We start from the raw sequence: 21,721 nt of genomic DNA, 5'->3' as shown, positions 1-21,721 counted from the left end.
TCTGTTTCAAAATAATTTTGTTTGGATTTTTCTGTTATTTGCGGTACATTGTTACAAGTCCTATTCAACAATTAGAATATCTAGTTTAACGCTACCAGCTGAAACAAACCCAAAGTATGTCGAGCTTATTACTTTAGGACAATTGTCACTGTGAGTAGAATGTATTGCATTATAAGCTTATATGTCTGTCTCTCACATCATAATGTAGATTTTTTTTTCATTCCCAGTACAGTGCCTGGCACATAGCTGGTACCTCATTGATTATTCAAGTAATGTATGCTCTTATGAATGGGTGGAACAAATGCATTAATACATTGCAATCTACCCATACCAAAAATATTTCAAGGAAAAGATTTCAAGTCAGTCTTCTCTTGAAGTCCAGAATTCTGCTGGTCAAAACCCCTCTTAAGGCTACTTTGGTAATTCATTTCAACCAGTTGAGGGCACTGCAAGAGACCGCTGTAGGAGAGAGGATCAAGGTGAGTGAGCTAGAGAATGAGGAATGAGGGAGAGGCCCCTGAACAAGTAACAGGTAGGTGTTCCTGTTTGTTGATCTTTTACTATACGTCACACATGTTTAATATAGTCCCCATGCCTTTTCTACTCTTCACAACTACATATAGAAGTTGTAGTGATAATAAAAAATATTACCACATTCTTTTTGTAGGGCTAAGGAAGCAGAGGTGCTACAAGGTTAAATGACATTCGCAAGGTCACACACCCAACGGGTAGTACATCTGCACCTTGGTTAATGGGGCCTAGATTTGCTGTGTGTGTGAGGCCTTGTTGAAGGCCAGTTGTGGGGAAAGGTAGGCGCTGAGATTGCTTCTCTGTGTTAATTTTGCTGTCTCCCTTCTCTAGATCAGTGCGTCTTAAATTCAACTGCACATTTATATAGCTGCCTCAGTCCAATCCCAGAAGATGTTTATTTAAATTTTGAGAGCTTGGCTTGCATGTCAGGTTTAAAAAAAAAAAAAAAAATACCCAGATGATTCTAATGTGTGATCACATTACCTTTTCCAGTGTTTACAATCGAGAGTTAAACCAGATGACCCTAAACACCTGTGGACCTAAAGTTTCTTGTCACAGAATAAAGCCAAGTTGTTAGATGAGTGAGATAAATATACCTATATGGCTCAGACTCTGCTTTCTGAGCTCAGACCACAAGAGCATGGGAAGCAGTCATCGTGGGGCTTCTAATGCTTGAATGTAGTTTGGTACACAGGTGGTAGCTGGTAAGCCTTAATCATGGTTCAATGTTGATGGATGAAACAATAAAAACACCAGTTGGTATTTTTCACCTGAGTAATCTGAGTAAAAGCTAGCATGCCTGAAAGCTTACTTGATGCTAAGACTGGAGGAATTGATAAAAGCTATGCATATTTTTCATCTACCCCAGGTAAATCTAATTCTTTCCTTAGCAAAACTGGACTTAAAAACCACCCCCAGCTATCATGTTGGTGGTGGGTGGATCAGTTATAACTATCACTTGTCTGCCACCCACTTTTCACTCCCTGCGGCTCCAACCAGAAACCTGAAAATACCATGAAGCGGTTTTTCATGAGTCTTCTTTTACACGGCTGTGATGAACTTCCATCGTCCCAACTTGCTAGATAAATGTTTAAGTTACATGTTAGACATGTCAGATTTTCTTAAGTAAACTTGTCTATGGTATCTACTGTAAATGATGACATTTTCACTCCTCCATAGGTCAAGTGTGGCTTGAGGTCTGAATGTGAAGTGAAGGCCAAGGGGCCAATTTAGTTTTTAAATTCTCTCCCCAAAATATTATCAAGTATAATTACAAATAGTTAATAACTTTTCCATGAATTATTGCATGGACAACTTGAGTGAAGTTTTTTTAGTTCAAGAAACAGACTGTTCTTCTCTAAATATCTTACATTTATTGATATTTTACTAGGAAATGATACTTAATGAACATTACATATTTTAATCTTCATAAGAACATGCTGAGGTATGCCCCTCCCCACACCACTCCCAGTTTGTAGATGAGAAACTTGACTATTGCTAAAGTTCTACAATGACAATATGGAAGACCCACAGTCCGTATTATGCTGAATCAGGAAAATACACTAGCTTCCAAGTGGCTGGTGCTTCATGCTGCATATTAGGTACATATTCATAGAGAGGGAATATAACAGTGTGGGTCAGAACGTAGCATTTAAGTCAGACTTTGTAGGCTTGTATCTCATCTTTTTCACTTTCTATCTTGGACAGATTCCTTATTCGTTCAGTGTTCAAGTTTTTTTCACCTGCAAAAAAAGGATAACAGTGATAACCCTCATTGTGAGGACTTTGTGGGATAACATATAAAGTACTTGAGGCAGTACCTGGTCAAAGAAAGAGATCCATAAATGTTAGCTATTGTTACATACAGTTAAAACTCTCTCCCACAAGTCACCAATATGGGTTCCTATTTTCAGATGCAGGATGAGTCTCTTTGACCTATCATTTATACACTATTCATTGATTGCTTCATTTCTGCATTCAAAAGGGTATTTGTGGAGTCCCAGCACTATACTTATCTATGAAGTCACAAAGGATACTAAGATAGAGGTCTTTCCTGTTGTCACAGTTTACAGATTAGAAAGAGAGATGAGCTCTTCCTAATAATAATATAGGAAGGAGGCTATGATTATAATTTACAGCTGCAGTTTCCTTGATCCTCCCTCTCCTCAATGAAAGGCTACTTTTTTCTGTGAAGTCATTTCAACCAACACCAATCTTTCTTCTCTTGGGAGTTTCATAACAGAAAAAACACTGAGGAAACTTGATAATAAACTAAGATACAACGACCCAAAAAGCCAAATGGTTCTTGGAGCTTGCTTATTCTGTAACTGGAAGTTTGTACCTCTTCATACATACCCTTCACCTATTTTGCCTCTACCCTTAACTGTCTCCCCTCAGGCAAACACCAATTAGTTCTCAGGAGTCTGTTTCTATTTTTATTGTTTGCTCATTTGCACATTTTATTTTTTAGATTCATTTGTCTTTGATCTGTTTTACTTAGCAGAATACCCTCTAGGGCCATCCATGTTGTCACAAAAGGCAAGATTTTTATTTTTTTTCTTATGGCCAAGAAATAGTCCAGTGTGTGTGTGTGTGTGTGTGTGTGTGTGTGTTTGTACACCATATTTATCCATTCATCTATCAGTGGACATGTGGGTTCCTTCCATAACTTGGCTATTCTAAATGTTACTTCAGTAACCATAGGGGTGCATATCACTTTTGAATTAGTGTTCTCATTTTCTTCAGGTAAATACTCAGAAGTGAAATGATCATATAGTATTGTATTTTTTAAAAAATATTTATTTATTTGACAGAGAGATCAGAAGCAGGCAGAGAGAAAATGGAAACAGGTTCCCTTGCTGAGCAGAGAGCCTGATGTGGGGCTCGATCCCAGGACCCTGAGATCATGACCTGAGCTGAAGGCAGAGGCATAACCTACTGAGCCACCCAGGCGCCGCCAGTATTTGTATTTTTTTAAAGATTTTTTTTATTGATTTATTTGACAGACAGAGATCACAAGTAGGCAGAGAGGCAGGCAGAAAGAGAGAGGAGGAAACGGGCTCTCTGCTGAGCAGAGAGCCCCATGCATTGCTTGATGCAGGGCTTAATCCCAGGACCCCGAGATCATGACCTGAGCCAAAGGCAGAGGCTTAATGGACTGAGCCACCCAGGCTCCCCTGTATTTTTTGTTTTTTGAAGAACCCTCCATACTGTTTTCCAGAGTGCCTACACCCATTTACATTTTTAACAACAGTGTACCAGAGCTCCCTTATCTCCACATCCTTGCCACAACTGTAATTTCTCATCTTTTTGATACTAGCCATTCTGATAGGTGTGAGGTAATATCTTACTGTTGTTTTGATTTGCATTTCCCTAATTATGAGTGATGCTGAGCATCTTTTCATGAGCCTCTTGGCTATTTTTGTGAGTCTTTGGAAAAATGTCTATTCAGGTGTTCTGCCTATTTTTAGTTGAGTTATTTACTTTGGTATTGAGTTGTAGGAGTTCTTTACCTATTTTGGATAGTAACCCCATCAGATAAGTCATTGGCAAATATCCTGTTCAGTAGGTTGTCTTTTTTGTTGTTGGTAGTGGTCTCCTTTGCTATACAAAAAGCTCTTTAGTTTGATATAGTACCAATTATTTATTTTTGCTTATGTTTTCCTTGTCTGGAAAGACATATTCAGAAAAAATATTGCAAAGGTCAAGGTCCATGAGTTTACTAGCTATGTTTACTTTTAGGAGTTTTATAGTTTCAGGTCTTAAATTTAGGTCTCTAATCCATTTTGAGTTTATTTTTGTATATGATGTAAGAAAGTGATCTGGTTGAATTCTTCTGCATGTAGTTGTCTAGTTTTTCCAACATCCATTTATTGAAGAGACTGTCTTTTTTCCCATTGCATATTCTTGCCTCTTTTCTTATAGATTAATTTACCATAAAAGCATGGATTTATTTTGGGTTTTTTTATTCTGATCCATTGATTTATATGTCTGTTTTAATGCCAGTACCATACTGTTTTGGTTACTATAGCTTTCTGGTATAGTTTCAAATCTGGGACTGTGATACCTCCAGCTTTGTCCTAAGATTGCTTTGGCAATTAAGGGTCTTTTATGGATCCATACAAATTTTAGGATTGCAATAAATGCTATTGGTATTTTGATAGAGACTGTACCGAATTTGTAGATTGTTTTGGATAATATGGATATTTTAACAATATTCTTCCAAATAATGTTCATGGAATATATTTCAATTTATTTGTATTATCTTCCATTTCTTGTTGTTTTCAGAGTATAGGTCTTTTACTTCCTTGGTTAAATTTTGTGCTAAGTATTTTATTCTTTTTGATGAAATTGGAGATTTTACAACAAATTTCTGTATATTAATTTTGCATCCTACAATTTCACTGAATTCATTTATTCGTTCCAATAGTTTTTTGGTGGAGTCTTAGGTTTTTCATATATTAATATCAAATCATCTGCAAATAGCATTTTTACCTATTGCTTACCAGTTCGGATGTCATTTATTTCTTGTGTAATTGCTGCAGCTAGGACCTCTGATACTATGTTGAACAAACAGGGTAAGAGTGGACATCCTTGTCTTGTTCTTGATCTGAGAGGAAAAACTTTTAGCTTTTCACCACTATGATGTTGGCTGTGGGTTTTTCAAAAATGGCCTTTATTTTGTTGAGGTACGTTCCTTCCATACCTACTTTGTTGAGAGCTTATATCATGAATGGATTTTGAATTCTGTCTAATGCCTTTCTGCATCTATAGAGATGTTCATATGAATTTTATCTTTCATTTTGTTAATGTAATGTATTACACTGATTGATTTACACATATTGAACCATCCTTGCATCCCTGGAATAAAGCTCACTAAATAGTGTCGAATGATCCTTTTAATGTATTGTTGAACTCAGTTTGCTAATATTTTGTTGAGAATTTTTACATCTATATTCATCAGAGATATTGGTCTACAATTCTCTGTGTCCCTCTCTTTGTAGTATCTTTTTCTGGCTTTGGTATGAGGGTAATGCTGACCTCATAAAATGAATTTGGAAGCATTCCTTTCTCTTCCATTTTCTGAATAGTTTGAGAAAGATAGGTATTAACTCTTCTTTCAGTGTTTGGTAGAATTCATCTATGAAATTCATCTGGTCTTGGACTTTTGTTTGTTGGTAGATTTTTGAATACCACTTCAATTTTATTACTAGTAATTGGTCTGTTCAGTTTTTAATTTCTTCCTGATTCAGTCTTTGATGATGTATATTTCTAGGAATTTATCCATTTCTTCTAGGTTGTCCAATTTGTTGACATATGATTTTTTATATTGTTATATAATTTTTATATCATTATTTTTTATATTTGTCTTGTCACAACTTTTTTCATTTCTGATTTTGAGTTCTTTTTTTTATTTTTCCAGATTTTATTTATTTATTTGAGAGAGAGAGAGAGAGAGAGACCACAAGTAGGCAGAACAGAAGGCAGAGGGAGAGGGAGAAGCAGGCTCTCTCTTTGCTGAGCAGGGATCCCAAAGCAAGTCCCTGGGATCACGACCTGAGCCAAAGGCAGCCGCTTAACCAACTGAGCCACCCAGGCGCCCCCCCACTTTATTTTTTTTCTTGATTAGTCTTACCAAAGATTTATTAATTTTATTTTAAAAGAATAAGCTTTTAGTTTAATCTTATCTTTTTTAGTCTATTTCATTGATTTCCAATCTGATCTTTATTATTCCTTCCTTCTACTAACCTTAGGCTTTGTTCTTTTTCTAGTTCCTTGAGGTGTAAGGTTAGATTTAAGATTATTAGGTTTGAGATTTTTGTTTGTTTCTAAGGTGGACCTATATTGTTATAAACTTCCTGTATCCCAAAGATTCTGAACCATAATATTTCTATTTTCTTTTGTCTCCACATTTTAAAAAAAGATTTTATTTATTAAAGAGAGAGAGAGAGAAAATGAGGTGGGAGGAGGGAGAAGCAGACTCCCCACTGAGCAGGGAGCCCAATACATGGCTCAGTCCCAGGACCCTGAGATCATGACGTAAGCCGACGGCAGACACTTAAATGACAGAGCCATCCAGGCACCCCACCATGTATTTTTTATTTGCTCTTTGATTTTTTCCTTGACCCATTTGTTCTTAGTAGTATGCCTTTTAGACTCCATATCTGTTTCTTCCAGTTTTTTTTTTTCTTGTAATTGATTCCTAGTTTCATACTGTTGTGGTTGGAAATGATGATTTCAGTCTTGTTAAATTTATTGGGACTTCTTTTGTGGCCTAACATGTGCTCTATCCTAGAGAATGTTCCATGTGCACTTGAAAAAGGATGTGTATTCTTCTAGTTTTAAATGGAATTTTCTGTATATATCTTTAAGTCCATCTGGTCTAATACGTCATTTAAAGCCACTATTTCTCTACTGATTTTCTGTCTGGATATTCTATTCATTGATGTAAATGGGCTGATAAAATCCCCTACTATTATTGTATTACTGACAATTTCTCCCTTTTTGTTTGTTAATATTTGCTTTATATGTTTAGGTGCTCCTATGTTGGGTGTAGAGATATTTACAAATGTTATGTCTTCTTGTTGCAGTGGTCTTTTTATCATTACATAATGCCCTTCTTTGTCTCTTGTTACAGTCTTTGTTTTAAAGTCTATTTCGTCTGATAAAGGTATTGCTACCACAGCTTTTTTTCTTACTTTCATTTGCATGGAATATATTTTTCCATCCCTTTACTTTCAGTCTGTATGTGTCTTTAGGTCTCAAGTATTCTCTTGTAGGATAGCATATAGATGTGTCTTATTTTTTTATTCTATTCACTTTGTCTTTTAATTGAAGCATTTATTCCATTTATGAAGTAATTATCAGTAGATACGTACTTATTGCCATTTTTTAAAATTGTTCTCTGGTTGTTTTATAGTTCTTCTTCCTATATTCTTTTGCTCTCTTTGCTTATAGTTTGAGGACTCTCTTTAGTGTCATGCTTCAATTACTCTCACTTTATTTTGGGGCGGGGGGTAATGTATTGGAAGTTTTTGGTTTGCGGTTACCAAGAACATTCTAAGTATATAGCAGTCTAGATTAAGTTGGTGTTTGCTTAAGTTCAAACACAGTCTAAAAGCACTATATTTTTACTCTCCTTTCCGTGTTTATGTATATGATGTCATATTTTAATCTTTTTTATTTTATGTATTCCTTGACTAATTTCTGTGGATATAATCAACTATACTATTTTTGTGTTTTGCCCTTTATACTAACTAAATAAGTGATTAATTTAACATTAATGTATGTTTGCTTTTACCATTATTTTTTTCCTGCCATAATTTTCTCATTTCTAGTTATGACCTTTTATTTTCCACTTAAAGAAGTCCCTTTTACATTTCACATTTCTTGTAAGGCCAGTTTAATGGTGATGAACTCCTGTAACTTTTGTTTGTCTGGGAAAGTTTTTCTCTTTCAATTCTGAATGATAGCCTTGCCAGGTGAAGTATTTTTGCTTGTAGGTTTTTTTCCTTTCATCAGCCAATCCCTTCTGGCCTGCAAACTCTCTGCTACAAAAGAAAAAAATCAACTGATAGCTGTAGAGGCTTTTCCCTTTTATGTAATTGTTGGTCCCACTCCTGCTGCTTTTAAGATTGTTTATTTATTTTTTAAATATTTCCATTTTAATTATGTGTCTTAGTGTGGACCTCCTTGGGTTTAACTTGTTGGGGGTTTCCTTTCTCAGATTAGGGACATTTCAAACTATCATTTCTTTAAGTTTCTGCCCTCTTCTTTCTTCTCCTTCTGGAGATGAAAATATGAATGTCAGTATGCTTGATGTGGTCTCAGAGATCCCTTATTCTTATTTTTTAAATTTCTTTTTCTTTTTGCTGTTCAGCATACGTGTTCTCCATTATCCTGTCTTCCAGTTCAGTTATCCATTTTGCATCCTCTAATCTGTTGATTGCCTCTAGTGTAGTTTTAATTTCAGTTTTTGTATTTTGGTTCTGACTGGTTCTTTATTATATTTTCTGTTTCTTTGTTCTGAGTTCATTCACTTACCTCTCAAGTTCTGTGAGTATCTTTCTGACCAGCACTTTCAACTCTTTGTCAGATAGTTTGCTTATCTCCATTTTGTTAACTCTTTTTCTGTGGTTTTGTCTTGTTTGTGGGAACATACTCTTATGTCTCCTCATTTTGTCTCTGTGTTTTTATTTATCAAGTGGATCAACTATATCTCCTGATCTTGAAATTAGTGGGCTTAAGTTGAAGGCATCCTGTGGTGCCCTATGGCACAATCCACTCCTGGTCACCAGAACCAGGTGCTCTAGGAACGTCCCCCATGTAGGCTGTGTGCACCCTCCTGTTGTGGCTGTGACTGCTGTGGGCACAGTGGTGGGTAGGGTCTGCCCCTAGTGCAGTTAGCTGAGAGGCCTGGTTATAGCACCTCTGGGCATGCTGATGTGTGGGGTTATCTCCCCAGTCCCTGTGGCAGGGTTTGCTTTGGATGGACACTGATTCCAGCAAATGCCACCTGCCAGGTATTGTGGGGCAGTAGTCTCTTTGAGGGGTTGCTGTTCCCAACTGAGGTAACCTGGCCAATTATAGCAAGACAGGAGTCCTTTGGAGGAGGCTGGGTAGGCCAGAGTATGTAATATGGATCTGTTGAAGAATGATGAGGTGAGGCAAGTACTGCTAGCAAGTGGAGAGTTTCAGAACTGGCTTTTGCAAGCATATAGCCATTTAGGCTGAAATAGGGTAAGAAAAAGGGTGCCCTTCAGCACTTCTGTTCCTAGAGAAAGCTTTTGCAGATTCTTGCCCCTCTGACACATGTTCAAAAATCAGTCAACAAATCTCCTTGTATAACCCAGGCACTTACCAAACTGGTTCTTCTGTGCTGGCACACACAGTGAGTAATATAGCATGCTGGCTCTTCAATTAAAAGTAGAGACTTGGTTTCCTATGACCTTCTGGCTCTCCTGAGTTAGGTCCTGCTGATTTTTAAAGCCAGACATTATGGGAGCTCATCTCAGTGCAGGCACCCAGGGATGGGGGTGCCCACCCCCTTGTGCCTCCATGCTTGTCCTATCCCTCCCACTTCTGGGTAGTCACAGCAGTACTTTGGTTCCTAACCATGCCTCTTCCCTCCTACCCTTCTTGATGTGGCTTTCTTTTTATGACGTTACCTGTTACAGAAGATATGTTCTGCCAATCTTCAGGTCATTTTCAGAGTGAGTTGCAATATATGTAGTTGTTACACCTCGATATAGCTGTGGGGGTGGTGAGCTCAGGATCCTTCTACAACACCATCTTCTCTCTTTCTGTAATAGTCTTCAAAAAGTTCATTAACCAGAACATGTCACTTAGCTCATCTCCTCTATTTAATACCCTTAAAAGGATTCTCCTTTTACTTTAAAGTGTAAACTCCTTTGCATGTTCTGCATGATATAACTTCTGTTATCTTAGCATCACCTTGATACACTGGTCTATCCCCAGATGCTAGGTATTCCAATTTTTTTAAAGAAGATAATGTGTCCCTTCCTCAGTGTCTTCCTTTATATACTCTGGAATTAGTCAGAAGTTGGTGTCTTCTAACTTTTAAACTTCTCCTTAAATATCACCTCCACAAAGATGTCTTCCCTCAGTATTCTAATTAGGTTTCACTGTCCCTGCTGTTCTCCATCACATAAACCATAATTTGTGATTATACTTTTCTTTGCTCACTTGACTTATAGTGTTCTCTATCACTAAAATATAAGGTATGTAAGGTCAGGGATAGTTTTCAACATACACTCAGTGTTTGTCATAGTAACTGATAGTTGGTAAGCAGGCAATAAATATTTGTGGACAGAGTGAATGGATTACAGTTATGTCTCCTTCATTACTGAGGTTGCTTATCAGAAGTCACAAAATAAAGTTGGTCTCAGTAGTGACTCAGTTATCCAACTTGCTGATGAGGTCACATGATCTGTTTTACTGTACCTTTCTTCAGGTATCACCACTGTTCTGACAATGACCACCCTCAGCACTATTGCCCGGAAGTCACTCCCCAAGGTCTCCTATGTTACAGCAATGGATCTCTTTGTATCTGTTTGCTTCATCTTTGTCTTCTCTGCTTTGGTGGAATACGGCACCCTGCATTATTTTGTCAGCAACCGGAAACCAAGCAAGGATAAAGACAAAAAGAAGAAAAACCCTGTATGTATCATTTCCCATTGGGACCACTGAAATTTTTATGTAAAAGGGCTCCTGGTTTTGTTTTTGTTTGGTCTTAGCCTGTCCGCAGGCTAAGGCTCAACACTTTGGGCTCCAAAATGAAAACAGTGTATGAGTTTGGCCAGGCCATAAGAATTAATTTTGGTCATTTTTTACTTGGAAGAGGCCTGATTCACTAAGGCAGACTCTTACTCTATTTCATAGGGGTTACAAACACTGTTGAGACATGCATTTATTTTCTAGTTGCTGTTATTTTAGGTTTCATTGATTGTCCTCTTTCTGCTCCCTTACTGTAACATTCTTAAATGATTGATGTTTTAAATTAACGTTTTCATTCAAGGCTTTCCATTAGAAAGCCACGATGTTCTTGAAGTTTCAAAAGATCACCACACTTTTGCAAGTAATTGTGTGTGTGTGTGTGTGTGTGTGTGTGTGTGTTTTACCACCAAAGGACTAAGACTGGTTTCATACTCAAAATGTATTATTTTGTTTTTAAATGAAATGGATCATCTATTGTTTGGGCAAGTTACTTAGCCTCCTTATGTCTTTATGTTCTCATATATAAGACTAGTATTATAAAAAATACATATCTTAAAGAGCTGCTGTGGTAATAAAGGTAAAAAGCATTACCTGGCACCTTACAAATGAAAGTCCTTACCATTAATAGTGATGATGATGGTTGATGTTGATGATTTATACAGTTACCAACTTGGATTGATTTCAGTGATTTGGGAAAAGGTAAGATGACTTCATCTTGCCACCAAACTTCAAGTAGAGATGCGAAGGCACAAATATACAGGCCTCATGCAATTATCCTTTAAAATGGATGTTGAAGAGAACGAGTAGCTACCCATTTACACACATGAGTGTAGTGGCTGTCTGGCTTCTAGGAAGCTCCATGGAAGTTAAGATCCATTCCTTTCTAACAGAGGGGCAAAGGAAGTCACCCTAGCTTCCTGAATTTATAGACCTTCCCGGTCTGTCATAAAGGCCATGAGGTCCTTGATAGTGGTAGCTCTCTGACCCACCAATTTTGGCGGGGACTATATTTTAATGAGGAAATACAGAAGATTCTAGGTTGTATCCTGATGGATCTCCAAGAACCCTGGTGAAATTCTACAAATGGCATATATTTATCTGAATGTAAGAATCTGTAACAGGTAAAGAAAAAAAGCATTAATTTTGATGATTAATACAAAAAGAAATGCTTATCCTTAATTTCCCAAATATTCATTATGCTTTATGCAGTCCTTTCCTTCCCTGTCTGTTTGCCTCTCTATCTTTGCATTTTTTCTATCCTTATTTTATTTTCCTTATTGTGTTTTTAAAAACTTATTATTTCTCCCCATCCTTCACTTTCCATCACATTTTTCCTCAAAAAGAGGGTTCTGTGACACTCAGCATTATTACATGCCAGTATTAACAAGAATGTGAGGGTGAGCTTTTAAACAAGAGTCCTTTGTAAAAAGCCCTTATGCCCTAATAGCTATATCATTGCCGAGGGGATTAAAGAAACTGAAAAAATCAAATTACCTGAAAATTTTTTGGATTTTCCTCTTGTAAGCCAATTAGAAGATTTATCACAACTAGAAAGAGCCTAAGCTATGAATGAGAAGCTGAAATTTCATTTTTCCATTAAATATGCCCATTGGGGGATGCCTGGGTGGCTCAGTGGGTTAAGCCGCTGCCTTCGGCTCAGGTCGTGATCCCAGGGTCATGGGATCGAGTCCCGCATCGGGCTCCTTGCTCGGCAGGGAACCTGCTTCTCTCACTGCCTCTGCCTGCCTCTCTGCCTGCTTGTGTGTACTCACTCTCTCTCTCTCTCTCTCTGGCAAATAAATAAAATCTTTAAAAAAAAAAAAAATATGCCCATTGGTTCATTGTGTTAAGACTTACCTAGTAAGGCTTCCTTGATGTTAATTAGAAAATAAAATCAAAGTACTTTCATACAGGGCAGTCAGGCAATGGAAAGAAGCTTCCTCACAAATGGACAACACTGGCTTTTGCGTTTAGAGAATTGTGGGTTAATTTATTGAAATCTCCAAATTCCATTTTCCAACTTTAGGCACGTACTTTGTTCCAAGCCCAGAATTGTCCTTCTGTGTTTATAATTTCAGTTCATTTTAATATGTTTTTAAACTGTGTTTTTAATTTATCTTATTTTGTCTTTTTCTTTTCTTTTTTCCTTCTTTTAATTAAAAAAAAATGCAATTCTCTTTTCTGTCTACAAACCCAAAGCTTCTTCGGATGTTTTCCTTCAAGGTATAATGTTTTTGGAATGAAAATTCACTGCATGCAACTGCTGAATTTAATTATTAACGCTTACATGGTGTTTCAATTTTTTTTGTTGTTGTTTTTTAGTGAGTAGATATTTAAGCATTCTATGAGAGGTAAGATGAAGAAAGTTCTATAGATTTCTAGAGTTGAGTCATCAACCCTACACTAATTCTCAGAGGTTCAATCTTATAAAGCTATAAGCTCTAGGACATGTCATTAGGAAAAACGTCTTCTTTAAACATCAAAGTCAAAACTTATCCTCCCTTCTCAGATAAAATTCACTGACTGCACCTACCATATATACCATAAATGCTCTTAAAATGTAATTTGGTAAATCCTAATGCAAAACAGGATTGTTTTTTGATAAGTAACTTTAATAATCTCCATTGTTCTGAATTCTGAACCTACCAGTTCTTTAAAAGTAATACTCTCTTTGAAATGCTTTAAGTTAAAATACCCATCCCTCCCTCCTAGGGTAATCCAGGGGCCTTTTGGCTATATCACGCAATGATGCATTGATATTTCTTTTCCCAGTTGAATTGGGATAACTTACTCAGAGACACTGGGGTTCATATTTATAATATCCTAAAATTAACTCTCCCAAATTAAATTAATCATTGAAATTTATAGTACTTTCATAATTAATGTGGCAACAAAGATGAAATTATCATTCAATTAATTGGTATTTGTTTCTTCTCACATAGTAAAAAGGTGGTAGCATTTTTTTCTGAATAAACATTGCTGACATTCTGAAGCTTCTAGCTGCTGAATGATAGACAAAACACTATATATCTTTAAAACATAAGCCATGCTACTTGTGGTATAAACTCAGAAAACTCCTATATTTATATATATTTTAACATTTTCTTTTAATAGCATTTAGTGCATTTGCTCAGTGTAATGGGGTTTACTATTTGCCTATAGGTAAGCATGACACAAAATTTGAGTTCAAAATTGATGCATTTTATTTCTCTGTTCTACTCACATGCAACACCATTAAATGCCTTCATGTAACCAACCTCACATCTAATATTTACTAGACTAAGATTCCATGTAGTTGTTTGATTTAAATCTTTAAACTTTGAGTTCTTTTGGTGTTCAATCTTCTTGCTATAGCTATTAGCTTATGGTATTATTTTCAGCTGCACCGCTTAAGCTCAAAATTTGAAATCTGCAAATGTGCTCTCCTTCTAAGTTCAATTTTACCATTGTAGATCACGATTTCATAGCAATTCCTGAGTACTCATTTTCAGATTCATCATTCACCTTGGTGACATTGTGGAGACCTAATCTAGGATTTATCAAGTATAACTAACTCTTATTCCCAACCCTTGTCTCAGGCACCTACCATTGATATCCGCCCAAGATCAGCAACCATTCAAATGAACAATGCCACTCACCTTCAAGAGAGAGATGAAGAATATGGGTATGAGTGTCTGGATGGCAAGGACTGTGCCAGTTTCTTCTGCTGCTTTGAAGATTGCCGAACAGGAGCTTGGAGACATGGGAGGATACATATTCGTATCGCCAAAATGGACTCATATGCACGGATCTTCTTCCCCACTGCCTTCTGCTTATTCAATCTGGTTTATTGGGTTTCCTACCTTTACCTGTGAAAGAGGTATGGGTTTTATTGATGTGGGTCTTATTCACTAAATCTCATGGAGAGAAGATGTCCTTTCTAAGTCCACTTAAAGAATCCCCTGTGTGGTTTATGATAATTTGAATTTGTTTCTATGTTCTAACCTGCTAAACTGTATTGATGTCATATTGTTTGCGCCCAACTCTCCTGTGGTAAGTGTAATTTGAACTTTAATGTTTGCTGTGTTTCAAACCTACAAGGCAAAGTGAAATTAGAGCAAGAACACTGAAACCCAACAAGATATTTTTCAGCTACAATGATTGAAATCATGGAAGCCATGACTACTTACAGTGGTGGTGTCCTTAATCAATTCAAGATACAATTAGATGCAAAAGGTCCAAAACCGTACCCTATGTTCATTTGGGGGCAGGTTGTAGTAAATTTGGTCCCAGTAGGCTATCTCCCTCATTTGAGAAAAATCACAAGTCACTTTAAATATAAGAGTCTAGACTAGAAATCTATTACACCTCTATCTCAAGATAGGAAGAAAATTTCCTCCACCTCACATGTACAATGATGTAAATATTTCAGTAACGTAGACTGCTTCAAGTTTAATGCATGCATCTCTTTAGAGCCAAAATAAATGGAATGAAGTTAACATCATAAAGCATTGTCTTTTATTCTGTGTCTTTGGGCTATAAAAGAATCAGGAATGTAATTATAAGGGTTTGGGTTTGGAATTGGAGGGAGGAATTTTCTCTATCTTCTCCCTCACGCATGAAGATTCAAAGAGCTTATTTTTTTCCATTAGGACATATTAAAACACTTTAAGTAAAATATAGACTGAATAATTGACATTTGCCACCTCTAAATATGCCCAATTTCATAGAGTATAATTGTATGTGCTTGCAGCTATTTTTTCTTCCTTTTAGGATGACTGATAGATTATAACAGAATTTATTCTCCATCTCAAGATCTGCTTCTAGTGATTGTGAGTGCCTTGTGGGCAGAATCCTTATCATTTCCTCTTTGGATTCTCAGCACCTTATATAGTGCCTGGCATGTAGTTGGTGCTCAATAGATACGGTTTGAAGCGAACTGGCTTCATATGCTTCTGTGACTCTCTTTGAGCCAGCGAGAACCAGTGATTCATCTTTTCACATAGGCATTATCAAATGTTATCTGGTCTTGTGAAAATTAACAGAAGGATCCAAAGATCTTGGCCTAAAATAAATTTATGATAATTAACAAAAGTAACCAAAGTCCATACTTCTTTTAAAACAATACTGAAGTCCTCTGTTTATGCACAGAAATGGGCCTACTAAGGCATTATTTAGGATTTATATATTTTTTTCCAGGTTTGGAGATGAGTTAGCTTTGGCCCATCCACAATTCCACTTGAAGACATGATAGGCAAGAGCAGGATTCATACCTGACTGGTGTTCAGAATGTTGTACTCTACGCTCTGTTAAAAAAGTACTGAAGATTAATTTTTAAAAATTGAAAGAATAAACGACTTACATGGAGGTTGATCCTATGACTGTGGCCTCATTCAACTATGTGATAATCACATGAAGGGGTTGTCCCAGACTTCAAACACAATGAACTGAACTCCACCTCCATGTACTCATCCTGAATCATTTTTTCTAAAACAGAACCCTTCGTCGGTTCTTTCTTATGGCAATCATTTCTCTAAGACCTCAATCATAGCCAGTATTAACTAGATAGATAATCTAAAAAGAGTAGAAAAGAAAGAGTGGCTTTGTTATAAAACTATGTAAGGTCCTCATTGAGTCATCTGGATGAATCTTGAAACACATTTAGCTGCCAATTTTACAAACCTTTACTATATCAGTGCTCTAGTATATAACCTCAAACACATGTAAATAGGATTTTTTCATGTTTTGAATTGTTAACATTTAATGTTGACTCTGGGAGAGTTGTTGGCAAATTTTCAATGGTAAGAAACACATTATTGTCAACTTGAAATGTATTCTGTAATGGGGACACTCAAAAAAAGCTAGCTTTCCAATGTGTGCATAGTACTGGCAATATGAATATATATTATATGTAATCTAATTCTTAATTATTAGCTGCTCCCCATCTATGTATTTGAAAAACCTTTTCACAAAGGGAATTACCTAATATGTGGACTTTTACAATAAAAATGCTGCATTCTATTTGATGGTGGCATGTCAGTGGTCTGGCTGGACTTGTTTGTTGTAAAGATTGTGACTCCACTTTCTTGTAGCATTCCTCAATGCTGCCTTCCCTTTATGTGAGCTTTATTTGTGAGCAGTATGATTGTATTATGCAGTGATGTTCCTCACTTCGAAGAAATTAAGAGATATATTTGGGGTATGGAATGGAAATGGAAGGAAGAAATGTCACCAAGTAAGTAAAGCTTAAACCCCAAAACTTGTGGTGTGGTTAAGAACATGGACACTAGTGTCAGACATAATGGGGACTCCAACTCTACCATTTACCTGTTGTTTGACTATTGTCAATTCATCCTTTATAAGCCTCCATTTTACCAGCTAAAAGTTATAATTATACCACCCCATGTAGTGGCACTCAGCAAGTGGTCAGAAGTGTTTTCCTTCACTTCTAGGGCCTCTAATATTCTGCTGCCATGATCCTCCCACCTCCAACAGATCAGCTTTACTTAAAAAAATCCAGCAATACTCATATATGTCTTAATGTGATTCCACAGCATGAGGTTTCATTTTAAGGAGTATTTGTATTGCAAATATTCCGTTAAACTATAGGTTGAAGATCTGAGACTCTCTTGTTGAGGAAATCTTACAAATTAGTTACTTTTAAGGCCAAAAAGAACCTTTCTCTGTACCACCTAAACTTAAAAACATAGGGAGACATGCTCCAGAGACAGTATCATATTTTATTGAAGTCCTTTGAAATTCTCAAAAGGAAGTACCATAATTCTTTTTTTTTTTTTTTAAAGATTTTATTTATTTATTTGAGAGAGAGACAGTGAGAGAGAGCATGAGCGAGGAGAAGGTCAGAGGGAGAAGCAGACTCCCCATGGAGCTGGGAGCCCGATGCGGGACTTGATCCCGGGACTCTGGGATCATGACCTGAGCCGAAGGCAGTCGTCCAACCAACTGAGCCACCCAGGCGTCCCGGAAGTACCATAATTCTTTACAAGCACAGCTGCCCTAACCTTCCTCTGCCTGTCATTCTCTTGGCTCTTCATGGCTGCCTGCATCCAATTTAAACATCTCTTTCTCACTTTCTAGACATGTTTAAAAAAAAATAGCTTTCACTTAGGTTTTGACTTCTGTCTAACCCAATGCCCTTATCTTTAGCTGAGTGCATACTCATTGTATGGCCTTGGTCCCCCTTTTTAAGTCTCAATATTATTCTGACTAGTAGCAACAATTTTTGTCTGTAATGAAGGTCAAATTAAATTAACCAAATGATGCGGTCTTTGGGGATTACGTCAAAGATTGCTATCTCTATGATTTGTCACTATGAATTTTTGTCAAATGTGTAGGAGAAAGGGAGAATGACCTAGACCAAAAGCTCTGCTGTATTTTTTAGTGCTGGTTAAATTGCCCAAAGGTCACAAAGCAAGTTGATGGCACACCTGGGAGAGGCATCTGACCGTTGCTTTTTCTGTTGGGTCTTACAGTGTTCCAGGGTTTGGAAGTAAAATTCTGGAATACTTTTTCTGTTAATGTTTTAGGATCTGCCAAACTTGAAGATGCTTTCTTTCTTTGACCTTGTCCTCACTTTATTTTATCGCAAGGAGACAGAAATTTTAGAATACCCAGCAAAAGAGATTATAAATTTTGCATTTCTTTTATTCTCTATCTAAAGTAATGATCAATCCATAGTCAGTGTTACCTACTGCTTTTAGAATTCTGTTTGAAAAAAAGAGATCTCCAGTTGAAAAATTCCAGACCGAGTTGGCCTTTGCCCCTTGGGGTTTGAGATAATAGACAACAAAAGGGTTTCCCATGACTAGTCTCTACATGCTCATTATTTCTACTATACCAAGAAAGTGGTAGGATTTATTATTACTTGTTCTGACCAAATCATAGACCAATTGTAAATTCACTTGTAACTTTCTTCTGCCATATTTGGGATATAAATAAGGGTTTCCCTTATTATTTGTATAACAAAATGGCAAAGAAGAGGTTCTTGTTCCGGTTTACCTAGGTTCAAATCCAGGCCCTGTCAAGACCTATTATACCTGAGAATGGGAATAATAATGGTTTATAACTCAGTTTTATTATAAGGAGTAACCGTGTTAATACCAAAGAAAGAGTGGATATTAATAATTTTCCTTAGCACATATATGAAAGGTCAGAAAAGTCACAGGGTCATAATTTACCTTGCTTAAGAATAATGATTATCAGGACACCTGGGTGGCTCAGTCAGTTAAGCATCTGCCTTTGGCTCAGGTCATAACCCCAGGGTCCTGGCACTGAGTCCTGCATCAGGCTCCCTGTTCAGCAGGGGAGCCTACTTCTTCCTCTGCCTGCTGCTACCCCTACTTGTGCTCTCTCTGACAAATAAATAATGTTTTTTAAAAAGAATAATAATTATCATTTATGAAGTGAATTACTATATATTCCCACTTTCTGGGAATAAACATAATAAATAAATATATTTTTAAAGATCTCATCTATTTATTTGACAGAGAAAGAGAGGGAGAACACAAACGGGAGGGGCAGGCAGAGGTGGGGAGAGAGGCAGACTTTCTGCTGAAGGGAGCCCAACATGGGGCTCGAACCCAGGACCCTGGGATCATGACCTGAGCCTAAGGCAGATGTTTAAGTGACTGCCACCCAGGCGTCCCTAAACAATAAATATCTTTACTGATATACCATGCTTGTTTCATGTACATAAAGAAAATTACAGAGGCAAGTATTGGTGAATAACTATTTCCAATTGGAACAGTATCATTTAAATTGCCATAGATGATACATATAAAGATATACATGTAGATATCTTTTAAAAACTGAAAAATAATTTTTGCTTAAAAATATGGAAATGCTTAATTGGACTGCTAAATAAATTAAGTGACATTATCAATAGCTGTATAGTTACATTTTAATATAGTATGTTTTTCCAACATAACTAAGGTAATAAATTATTTTGTAGCTAAATTTATAAGATCCTTAATGAAAGGAACAGGAGGACTCCCATTCATAATTGAGGGCCCTTGCCATAAAAAAGAAAAAAAATGTCAGGGCCAGGGTTAGAAAATTCAAGTCACATCTGGGGATTCTTTTTTTTTTTTTTTTAAGATTTATTTATTTATTTTAGAAAGAGAAAGAGAGAGAGGGAAGGAGAGAACTTGATGAGGAAGGGCAGTGGGAGAGGGAGAAAGAATCTTAAGTAGACTCTGCACTGAGAGCAGAGCCCTAAGCAGGACTCAATCTCACAAGCCTGGAATCACTACCTAAGCCAAAACCAAGAGTCTAATGGTTAACTGACTGTGCCACCCAGGTCCACATCTGAGGGTTTTCCTGACTATTCCAATTTTGTTCCCTCCTAACTCATCTTAATTCTATTACTCTGCTAATGTTATTGATACCATCTAACATTCAGACTCTCTTAAACTGTGTCATTTCTCCACACAGTTGTCTTGATTCATTTGTCTATTTCCTTCTTGAGTCTTTTCCAAAATAGTGCCATAATACTAGAATGCCTTTCTCTGCTCACACAATGAACAGTTGCTAATTAAAAATTCTACCTAGTCCATAAAGCCTTTCCAATCTGATTAAAGTGTGATAGGCTATTTTATTTCTTGTAGTACTTAATGGGATTGTTGAGTAGCCTAATCCTAATGTTCAGTTCAGCTAACTACTTACATTTATTCAATCCTCTTAGTAAACAAATTTTTTATGAAAAATTCTGTGACAAGAACCTGATACAAATAATTCAGCACCATTTGCATCTCAACTCAGGTTGTTTATCTTCTATCTCCCTGCCATATAAATTTGCCTTTTAGTTTTTTCTGTTACTTGTATTTTTTTATGGGTCCCTCATCAAAGAAGTTTTGATTAAGCATCTATAAAATCAATTTAATATAAAGCTTTCAGTAAACACATATTAAGAGCCTTGCAAAGGGGACTGTGAGTATAGGAAGAAATAAATTTTAAGGCATTCTCTGCTTCAAAATGCCCATACTATGATAGGGGAATCAGATAAGAATACAAGTAACTATAATGGAGCTGCACTAAATAGTTACAGGTAGAAGAAATTGTTATTCTAACTGGGTGAAAACTAGACAAGATTATTTTCTCTGTAATACAAAGCATTCCACCATATGTAAGGAGGACCCATTACTGCTTTAAAACTTTCTGAACACTAATGAAAATTTTTTAGAAATTCTGAAAAATATGAATAACTGCAAAAAAAATAATCTTTATCTACTAGCAAGAGTTAACCACTAAAAGCATCATTTATCTTTTTCTTTATATAGTGAGATAGATAGATAATAGAGGTATAAACATGATATGGATATAGGTAATGGATACAGATCTGTTTTATAAATAGCCTGATATTTTCACACAGTCATACATTTATGTATGTACATATGTAACAAACATTTTCTGACATTCTGTTATATCATACAGCTGTACCATGATTTATTTAGCCAGTTCCTATTTGAAAAATTTACATTATCTCTTATTTTTATTGTTACAAATAATGATACAATGAATATCTCTATTTACCTCAGGCACCGTGTATATCTCCCACTATTTAGAATAACTCTCTAGAAGTGGTTTACTACATAAAATAAATGCATTTAATAGGGTCTTGGCACAAATAGATGGTACACTCAAAGGGAATAAATGAAGAAAAATTAATGAAGGGGTTATTCACAAAGATGCAGGCAATATTAAGGTTCATCAATGAAAGGAGTGTGTAGTACCATGGAAAAACCATTTTTATCTGCTTTAGTTTCCTACTGCCACTGTACCAAATTACCACAATTCAGTTATTTAGAACAACACAAATTCATGACCATACCTCAAAGTCAGTAGTCTCACTGGCTAAACTAAAGACTTTCTCTGGGCTAAGTTTCTTTTGGAGACTTTAAGGGAGAATCTGTTCTCTGCTTTTTCCAGGTTGTTTTTTTTTTTTTTCCAGGTTCTA

General features: G+C 36.4%; 1 protein-coding gene across 2 annotated transcripts in view; it reads left to right on the top strand.

Moving 5' to 3' along the window:
- LOC111141021 (gamma-aminobutyric acid type A receptor gamma2 subunit) overlaps positions 1 to 16,759 on the top strand; it is a 106,193-nt gene extending 89,434 nt beyond the window's left edge. Inside the window, exons 8-10 of one of the 2 annotated variants that reach the window (XM_022493342.1) lie at positions 10,505 to 10,710; positions 12,967 to 12,990; positions 14,346 to 14,621. In XM_022493342.1, the coding sequence (XP_022349050.1) occupies positions 10,505 to 10,710; positions 12,967 to 12,990; positions 14,346 to 14,621 (506 nt within the window). Of the gene's footprint in view, positions 1 to 10,504; positions 10,711 to 12,966; positions 12,991 to 14,345 lie in introns of both variants that reach the window. The other variant, XM_022493343.1, reaches the window with a different exon arrangement.
- Positions 16,760 to 21,721: the final 4,962 nt, after the last annotated feature.

Source organism: Enhydra lutris, unplaced genomic scaffold (genome assembly GCF_002288905.1).
Source record: "Enhydra lutris kenyoni isolate GAN:26980312 unplaced genomic scaffold, ASM228890v2 scaffoldscaffold5, whole genome shotgun sequence".
Lineage (NCBI taxonomy): Eukaryota > Metazoa > Chordata > Mammalia > Carnivora > Mustelidae > Enhydra > Enhydra lutris.
The sequence above is the reverse complement of the archived record's forward strand: the minus strand, read 5'-3'. Positions and strand labels throughout refer to the sequence as shown.